General features: G+C 43.6%; 1 protein-coding gene across 1 annotated transcript; it reads left to right on the top strand.

The window, feature by feature from the left end:
- Nucleotides 1-2,682: 2,682 nt before the first annotated feature.
- LOC110531339 (ladderlectin-like) lies at nucleotides 2,683-7,620 on the top strand. Its single transcript, XM_036987045.2, has 6 exons — nucleotides 2,683-2,738; nucleotides 5,694-5,759; nucleotides 5,900-6,000; nucleotides 6,416-6,592; nucleotides 7,198-7,306; nucleotides 7,446-7,620. The coding sequence occupies exons 2-6, from the start codon at nucleotides 5,702-5,704 to the stop codon at nucleotides 7,535-7,537; spliced, it is 537 nt and encodes a 178-aa protein (XP_036842940.2). The 5' UTR covers nucleotides 2,683-2,738; nucleotides 5,694-5,701; the 3' UTR covers nucleotides 7,538-7,620.
- The last annotated feature ends 2,202 nt before the right edge of the window (nucleotides 7,621-9,822 follow it).

Below are 9,822 nucleotides of genomic sequence, written 5' to 3'. Positions count from 1 at the left end.
TCAAGGTGGAAGCTAAAGGAGATATTCTGCTATAGGACAGAAATAGAAATGGAACTCTATGGGTCAACCTGGATCAGAACATTAGAATCAGAACATTAGAATGGAACTCTATGGGTCAACCTGGATCAGAACATTAGAATCAGAACATTAGAATGGAACTCTATGGGTCAACCTGGATCAGGACATTAGAATCAGAACATTAGAATGGAACTCTATGGGTCAACCTGGATCAGAACATTAGAATCAGAACATTAGAATAGAACTCTATGGGTCAACCTGGATCAGGACATTAGAATCAGAACATTAGAATGGAACTCTATGGGTCAACCTGGATCAGAACATTAGAATCAGAACATTAGAATAGAACTCTATGGATCAACCTGGATCAGAACATTAGAATCAGAACATTAGAATAGAACTCTATGGATCAACCTGGATCAGAACATTAGAATCAGAACATTAGAATGGAACTCTATGGATCAACCTGGATCAGAACATTAGAATCAGAACATTAGAATGGAACTCTATGGGTCAACCTGGATCAGAACATTAGAATCAGAACATTAGAATGGAACTCTATGGGTCAACCTGGATCAGAACATTAGAATCAGAACATTAGAATGGAACTCTATGGGTCAACCTGGATCAGAACATTAGAATCAGAACATTAGAATGGAACTCTATGGGTCAACCTGGATCAGAACATTAGAATGGAACTCAATGGGTCAACCTGGATCAGAACATTAGAATCAGAACATTAGAATGGAACAGAGCACTGCCCCCCCCCCCAAAGTAGATGGTCTTTCTTGATACACAAAATCCTTGTTAGAGTGGAGGGTACGATATTGTAGTATCATATTATATTTGGAAGTGTAGCAGGAGCATGTAACTTTATGAAGTCCATCAAAATGTTATATTATATATTATACTATATTATGTTATTTTATTATTATATTGTCATTCTGAAGAGAATAAATTCCAAGATGATGTCATGCCCCCCCCCCTGGTTTAAACTGGTATTGATTTGGTGCCAAGTATATATCGACATATTTTATTTATGTATTTTATTTAAGCTTTATTTAACTGGGCAAGTCAGTTTAAGAACCAATTCTTATTTACAATGACGGCTTTCACAATAACAATATACTGTTTTGTGAAATGTTGACTATAGTGGCCTGGAAATACAATGAAATGACTAACATAGACAAATAATTAACAGAAAACAACTTTGACATCATGCACTGTCGGAGAAAATAATTATTTTTGATGGGTATTATATAGAGCTAGTGTGAGCCAGACCCGAGCTACCCCCAGGACCAGAGCTAGTGTGAGCCAGACCCTAGCTACCCCCAGGACCAGAGCTAGTGTGAGCCAGACCCTAGCTACACCCAGGACCAGAGCTAGTGTGAGCCAGACCTAGCTACCCCCAGGACCAGAGCTAGTGTGAGCCAGACCCTAGCTACACCCAGGACCAGAGCTAGTGTGAGCCAGACACTAGCTACACCCAGGACCAGAGCTAGTGTGAGCCAGACCCTAGCTATACCCAGAACCAGAGCTAGTGTGAGCTAGACCCTAGCTACACCCAGGACCAGAGCTAGTGTGAGCTAGACCCTAGCTACACCCAGGACCAGAGCTAGTGTGAGCCAGACACTAGCTACACCCAGGACCAGAGCTAGTGTGAGCCAGACCCTAGCTATACCCAGGACCAGAGCTAGTGTGAGCTAGACCTTAGCTACACCCAGGACCAGAGCTAGTGTGAGCCAGACCCTAGCTACACCCAGGACCAGAGCTAGTGTGAGCCAGACCCTAGCTACACCCAGGACCAGAGCTAGTGTGAGCCAGACCCTAGCTATACCCAGGACCAGAGCTAGTGTGAGCCAGACCCTAGCTCACCCAGGACCAGAGCTAGTGTGAGCTAGACCCTAGCTACACCCAGGACCAGAGCTAGTGTGAGCTAGACCCTATCAACACCCAGGACCAGAGCTAGTGTGAGCCAGACCCTAGCTACACCCAGGACCAGAGCTAGTGTGAGCCAGACCCTAGCTACACCCAGGACCAGAGCTAGTGTGAGCCAGACCCTAGCTATACCCAGGACCAGAGCTAGTGTGAGCCAGACCCTAGCTCACCCAGGACCAGAGCTAGTGTGAGCTAGACCCTAGCTACACCCAGGACCAGAGCTAGTGTGAGCTAGACCCTATCAACACCCAGGACCAGAGCTAGTGTGAGCCAGACCCTAGCTACACCCAGGACCAGAGCTAGTGTGAGCCAGACCCTAGCTACACCCAGGACCAGAGCTAGTGTGAGCCAGACCCTAGCTATACCCAGGACCAGAGCTAGTGTGAGCCAGACACTAGCTACACCCAGGACCAGAGCTAGTGTGAGCTAGACCCTAGCTACACCCAGGACCAGAGCTAGTGTGAGCCAGACCTAGCTACACCCAGGACCAGAACTAGTGTGAGCCAGACCCTAGCTACACCCAGGACCAGAGCTAGTGTGAGCCAGACCCTAGCTACACCCAGGACCAGAGCTAGTGTGAGCTAGACCCTGGGCATAATTGAACTCCCAATTAACGTTCTGGACACGCCCCTTTCCTGCAAACTCACCACACCTGAACTCACTCTGCTAATCACCAATTCCTCTTCCATTCTTCTGGTATATAAGCAGCTTGTTCTACTTGGGTTTGTTCAGCATTTGTGGTGTCCCAGTTCCTTTATTGTTCCTGTTGTTAATTGGCTAAAGTAAGTGCCTGCTATTGTAACTTTTCTAGGGTTTTAACTTCCTGCATTCTGGCATAATATCCTGTTCATCCTAGCATGTGTATTAGCTGGCCCAGTATTAGACCTTTAATATAACTGTAAGGGAAGTGTTACAGCTTGTGAGATGAGACATGGTATAATGATGGTTCCTGCTAGCAGAATGTGTCAGAAGTAGGGGAAACATGGCCGTGCAAAGCCAGAACAAAACATTGGCCGCCATAATTGGAAGGACCTTGTCTAAACTAGATTTAGTTATTGATCACTGCTCAATGCTGTAAATGGTGCTTTATCATAACCATCTAGTGTATTATGGCTGGATCTTGAGGTGGGACCCCAAACTGCTAGTAGGTACTTTATTGAACCATGTCATCTACTAGCAAGCTTTTGCAGTGGAATGTCCTTAGACCTTGCTTCATTAATTATTAGGTCTAATGTTGGGCTGTGGTGTATTCCCTCCAGTACGACAACAGCCTTTCCTGGTGGCAATTTCACCTTACCTACTGGTGTTACAAGCCACTAAGCCTTACCTACTGGTGTTACAAGCCACTAAGCCTTACCTGCTGGTGTTACAAGCCACTAAGCCTTACCTGCTGGTGTTACAAGCCACTAAGCCTTACCTGCTGGTGTTACAAGCCACTAAGCCTTACCTGCTGGTGTTACAAGCCACTAAGCCTTACCTGCTGGTGTTACAAGCCACTAAGCCTTACCTGCTGGTGTTACAAGCCACTAAGCCTTACTTGCTGGTGTTACAAGCCACTAAGCCTTACCTGCTGGTGTTACAAGCCACTAAGCCTTACCTGCTGGTGTTACAAGCCACTAAGCCTTACCTGCTGGTGTTACAAGCCACTAAGCCTTACCTGCTGGTGTTACAAGCCACTAAGCCTTACCTGCTGGTGTTACAAGCCACTAAGCCTTACCTGCTGGTGTTACAAGCCACTAAGCCTTATCAGCTGGTGTTACAAGCCACTAAGCCTTACCTACTGGTGTTACAAGCCACTAAGCCTTACCTGCTGGTGTTACAAGCCACTAAGCCTTATCAGCTGGTGTTACAAGCCACTAAGCCTTACCTACTGGTGTTACAAGCCACTAAGCCTTACCTACTGGTGTTACAAGCCACTAAGCCTTATCAGCTGGTGTTACAAGCCACTAAGCCTTACCTACTGGTGTTACAAGCCACTAAGCCTTACCAGCTGGTGTTACAAGCCACTAAGCCTTACCTACTGGTGTTACAAGCCACTAAGCCTTACCTACTGGTGTTACAAGCCACTAAGCCTTATCAGCTGGTGTTACAAGCCACTAAGCCTTACCTACTGGTGTTACAAGCCACTAAGCCTTACCTGCTGGTGTTACAAGCCACTAAGCCTTATCAGCTGGTGTTACAAGCCACTAAGCCTTACCTACTGGTGTTACAAGCCACTAAGCCTTACCTGCTGGTGTTACAAGCCACTAAGCCTTATCAGCTGGTGTTACAAGCCACTAAGCCTTACCTACTGGTGTTACAAGCCACTAAGCCTTACCTACTGGTGTTACAAGCCACTAAGCCTTACCTACTGGTGTTACAAGCCACTAAGCCTTATCAGCTGGTGTTACAAGCCACTAAGCCTTACCTGCTGGTGTTACAAGCCACTAAGCCTTACCTACTGGTGTTACAAGCCACTAAGCCTTATCAGCTGGTGTTACAAGCCACTAAGCCTTACCTACTGGTGTTACAAGCCACTAAGCCTTACCTACTGGTGTTACAAGCCACTAAGCCTTACCTGCTGGTGTTACAAGCCACTAAGCCTTACCTGCTGGTGTTACAAGCCACTAAGCCTTACCTGCTGGTGTTACAAGCCACTAAGCCTTACCTGCTGGTGTTACAAGCCACTAAGCCTTACCTACTGGTGTTACAAGCCACTAAGCCTTATCAGCTGGTGTTACAAGCCACTAAGCCTTACCTACTGGTGTTACAAGCCACTAAGCCTTACCTACTGGTGTTACAAGCCACTAAGCCTTACCTGCTGGTGTTACAAGCCACTAAGCCTTACCTGCTGGTGTTACAAGCCACTAAGCCTTACCTGCTGGTGTTACAAGCCACTAAGCCTTACCTGCTGGTGTTACAAGCCACTAAGCCTTACCTGCTGGTGTTACAAGCCACTAAGCCTTACCTACTGGTGTTACAAGCCACTAAGCCTTATCAGCTGGTGTTACAAGCCACTAAGCCTTACCTGCTGGTGTTACAAGCCACTAAGCCTTACCTGCTGGTGTTACAAGCCACTAAGCCTTACCTGCTGGTGTTACAAGCCACTAAGCCTTACCTACTGGTGTTACAAGCCACTAAGCCTTATCAGCTGGTGTTACAAGCCACTAAGCCTTACCTGCTGGTGTTACAAGCCACTAAGCCTTACCTGCTGGTGTTACAAGCCACTAAGCCTTACCTGCTGGTGTTACAAGCCACTAAGCCTTACCTACTGGTGTTACAAGCCACTAAGCCTTATCAGCTGGTGTTACAAGCCACTAAGCCTTACCTGCTGGTGTTACAAGCCACTAAGCCTTACCTACTGGTGTTACAAGCCACTAAGCCTTATCAGCTGGTGTTACAAGCCACTAAGCCTTACCTGCTGGTGTTACAAGCCACTAAGCCTTACCTGCTGGTGTTTTATACTTGGCATTTATTTTTGTTGGAAAGTAAAAGAAGCAGAGTTGAACTTTGTTCAATCATAATGCTTGTTTTCTGACAGATTTGGCCATAACCAAACATGAGTGACATTTCTACATTTGGGAATTATGACTTCATTACTTCTGTCTGAGTGGAGAGAATTACCTGCCCAGAAATTCTCCTCAGCCCTGTTTAGGGAATTGGTTGGCATTTAGGAAAGCAGACATATATTCCTGTTCTAATCTGCTGTATGTGGAGTTGAATCTGTTGTTTTGATGGCTTCACTCTGTTTCTCTCAGGAGACTCCATGACCATGTTGACTAGTCTTCTGCTTCTCAGTGCTGCCTTTGCTCTGGGAGATGCAAGTAAGAGTCTACTTTTCTTGACTCGTTCTGTATGTTTATTGTAGCAGAGGTGACTGACTGATCAACAAATAATATTATAGCTCTGTTTTGTGGATCTTTCTCCACTAGCCTTTAAAGCCACATGTAACTTCTCCTTACAGATTCATTGCTAGAAGAAGACTTGTGTCCTTCCGGTTGGACCAAATATGGATCACGCTGTTTAATGTTTGTAAAGACTACAAGGAGCTGGCCTGAAGCAGAGGTATCACCCTTACCATCTACTGTGAATTTGAAGGGGAAGTGTAGTTGAAATTAGCTCTTTGACATTACCTTAGGTGATACTTTCTTAAACTGCAACACATGACTGATGTGAAATACTGAACTTCCCTTTAAGATGGGAATTTTCTATACATTTTGAATATTTAATGTGGAGTCGTGCCTCCTGTATACTGGAACCCACCGGACATGGCTTAAGACTGAGATAAACTAGTATCTTGAAGAGTTTTAAAAAGGAATTAGTTGCGATGGTCAATATTTGGTTGAGTCCAGAAGACAAATTCTCAGCAAGGCTGACTAATACATGAAATGTCTTTGTTCCCATCTACTGCTTGGCTGTCATTGTAGATAACAATTTTCTTAACTGACTTGCCTAGTTAAATGAATACTTTCTTCTCTAGCGGTACTGTGTGTCCCTTGGTGATCAACTGGTGTCTGTACCCAACGTTGTGAAGTACCTTGGCGCAAACCTGGCATCTGTGCACAGCTCCGAGGAGGACCAATTTCTACAGACGTTGGTCTTGGTCAAGACTGTTGGTTTCCCTCCTACCTGGATTGGCGGATTTTATTCTGTTAAGGTGGGATCATTAACCCTACAGTGTTATATAGAACCATTATTGCAAGAAACTCCATCTCATCTTGCTCAAGTGAACAGCAAACCTCGTTAAAAAAATAGTGTGTTGTGGCATTTAGGCTACCTGTTATGTAGTTCTGTCTGAGTTGTCTATTTTGTGTGGACCCCAATAAAGTCAAGGCTGCTAGTTTCAATCCCAGAGCTCACTGAGAAATCTGACGTGCCCTTGAGCAAAACCCTTAACCTAATTGATCCTGTAGGTCATGCTAGATAATCTACTAAATAACGTCAATGTATTTAATTGTTAACTTCCGTGGGATGCTTTTATACATCTGTAAAATGGTTCTAGTTAAGTATAGATGTAATCTATTACATACAGTCTTGTAACCATGTGTATGGGGTTTCTAGCTTCAAAAGTTGTAGACTTGTTATAGTCTTTGAAAGGCATCGGGATGATTGCAAATGTGAGAAGTAGACTGTAGGTTCTTTACACAAGCAACAGTCCCAGTAGGAGGGGTTTTGGAGTAGCTATAACTGTTTCAGGTGTTAGAGGAAAGACTGTACATTGAGTTTATTCTGAACCCCCCCCCCCCCCCCCCCCCCTTTCAGGACAGGCAATGGTTCTGGAGTGATGGCTATGACTTTGATCACCAGAACTGGGCTGAAGGAAGGCCTGGTGCTGGTGCCAGAGAGACTTGTCTTCATATCAACTTTGGAGGTACAGTAAACCCAGTATCATTCACTGATCCAGTCATCAAATTAAACTTACTCCTAGTTAATTTAACTAATGAATGTCTCCTGTGGACTTTCCTACTGTCTGTACAGCTGAGTATTTCGGTTCTGTGTTTCATCTTCAGGTCAGAAGCGCTGGAACAATGCTCTATGTGGAAGGAGCTTGCCCTCGGTGTGCTCCCTGAGACTCCTGCATCTCCGCCAGACTATACATTAGAAGTAGCAATGCTATTCCGTAGTGTCTGCACCCTTAATACCTCACGGTAACGTCAAAATACTTTGTTGCTGTTAAAAGAAGTTTCAGTTACTACACAAATGTGGAATTGCTTGCAGCCAATAAAATGTGTACAGTATTTTGTCTCGAGTTATTGAACAGGAATGATGCGTTGTAGTTAGTACTCTTACTGGTCCTCTGTGGGACTCAAACCCACAACCCTGATGTTACAAGTGCCACCAGGACATAACTGTGATTGTGCTTTACTTTATGTAAATGTAGACATGAAGTGACGCAGTGTGTTTAGGATACTGAAGGTTCAAAAGACATGTTTAACCTGTCATGAAGTTATTTTGTCTACAAATGTTTGTTTCTAAGTTCAGTTTTAAATAACTGGAGCAATATGTTGGTTTTGTCAACTCTAAAGAGATGATTTTTAATGACCTAGGAACTTTCGTGTTTACAATGACAACCTACTCTGGATGGTGATACAGGACTCAATCACAGCTGAATGTGCTGGAGTTGAACCATGAACTGTAGTGAAGCCTCTTGTGCTGAGATGCAGTGTCTTTGACTGCTGTGCCACTCAGGCGCAGGTTCCTGGAGTATCCTTTTAGGGTTTCTTCAAATTAACTAGGGGGAACCCCTATGATCAGAGAACCCCCTCAGCATTGATCCTTGAAGAAAAAATGAGGTGAAATGCCAGCGGAGCTTCAGGTCCAATGTTTTATATCTGGGGTGTTGCTGTTCTGTGAACATTTTAATTATACAGATTAATAAGCAAATCAAGCTCAGATTTCATACCTTGGTTTTTGTGGTGGCAACTTTTGCTAATAGTTTGAATACTTTGTCCATAACGTAGAGGCCCAGGTGGTAGTAATTGAAGAGGTAAAGGAGGTGGATGGTAAATGCGATCTGCATACCAATTGACATTCCTCGTCTGTATACCTGCATACAAGAGAGCAGTTCAGTCTTCTGCACGCAATACAGCTAACCTTATCGTACCTCATGATTATCCATTGAATTGTGAATATTTTCTGTTAAGATTGTGAAAATAGATGGTATCAAACAATATTTAGATCATCCAAAGGACAAACCTCACCTTGATCTTTCCATTTTTCAGTTAAAATGTCTTATGGCTGAAACCATAAGCGGTAATGGGATCGATATGACAACAGCCAGTGAAAGTGCAGGGCGCCAAATTCAAACATCTCACAATTAAAATTCCTCAAACATACATGTGTCTCATACCATTTTAAAGGTAATCTTGTTAATCCCACTAAATTGTGCGATTTCAAATAGGCTTTTCAGCGGAATCACAACAAACGATTGTTAGGCCACTGCCAAATCGGTCCTTTTTTCAGCCAAAGACCGGAGTCACAAAAAGCAGAAAGGGATAAAATTAATCACTAACCTTTGATCTTCATCAGATGGCACTCATAGGACTTCATGTTACACAATACATAAATGTTTTGTTCGATAAGGTTAATATTTATATACAAAAACCTCAGTTTACATTGGAACCATGTTCAGAAATGCCTCCAAAATATCCAGAGAAATTGCAGAGAACCAAGTCAAATAACAAATAGTCATCAACTTTGATGAAAGATACATGTTTTACATAGAACTAAAGATACACTTGTTCTTAATGCAACCGCTTTGTCAGATTTCAAAAAGCTTTACTACAAAACACAATATTCAATCATCTGAAAACAGGGTTCAGCCACAAAAGGAAGCCATACAGTTCACTGCCAAATTGTGCAGTCAACAAAACTCATAAAAAGCATAAATCTTCACTTACCTTTGCTGATCTTCGTCGGAATGCACTCCCAGGACTCCCACAAGAAATGTTTGTTTTGTTCGAGTAGCTACTTTTGTTAGCATGAAGCGCGTTCACTAAAGGCTGACGAAATGTCCAAAAGTTCCATAACAGTCAGTAGAAACATGTCAAACGATGTATTGAATCAATCTTTAGAAAGTTAACATAAATCCCGAATAAAGTTCCAATCTGAGAATTACATGGACTTCAGATGAGCGAATGAAAAGAGCTCACACTCATGTGAACGCGCATGGTCAGGTCATGGCAGACCTGACTGATTCTGATTCTCCTCTCATTTGGCCCCCCTTGACAGAGGCATCAGACAAAGTTCTACAGACTGTTGACATCTAGTGGAAGCCGTAGGAAGTGCAAACATCCATATCTCGCTGTGATTTCAATAGAATTTTGGTTGAACATTTCAGGTTTTTGCCTGCCATATGAGTTCTGTTATACTCACAAACATCATTCA

This window comes from Oncorhynchus mykiss, chromosome 9 (genome assembly GCF_057628025.1).
Source record: "Oncorhynchus mykiss isolate SJ-2025 chromosome 9, ASM5762802v1, whole genome shotgun sequence".
Lineage (NCBI taxonomy): Eukaryota > Metazoa > Chordata > Actinopteri > Salmoniformes > Salmonidae > Oncorhynchus > Oncorhynchus mykiss.
The sequence above is the reverse complement of the archived record's forward strand: the minus strand, read 5'-3'. Positions and strand labels throughout refer to the sequence as shown.

Coding starts and splice junctions, on each gene's coding strand:
- LOC110531339 (XM_036987045.2), top strand. CDS start 5,702: ATGACCATGTTGACTAGTCTTCTGCTTCTCAGTGCTGCCTTTGCTCTG. Junction 5,760..5,899: donor CTTTGCTCTGGGAGATGCAA/GTAAGAGTCTAC, acceptor TTCTCCTTACAG/ATTCATTGCTAGAAGAAGAC. Junction 6,001..6,415: donor GGAGCTGGCCTGAAGCAGAG/GTATCACCCTTA, acceptor TTTCTTCTCTAG/CGGTACTGTGTGTCCCTTGG.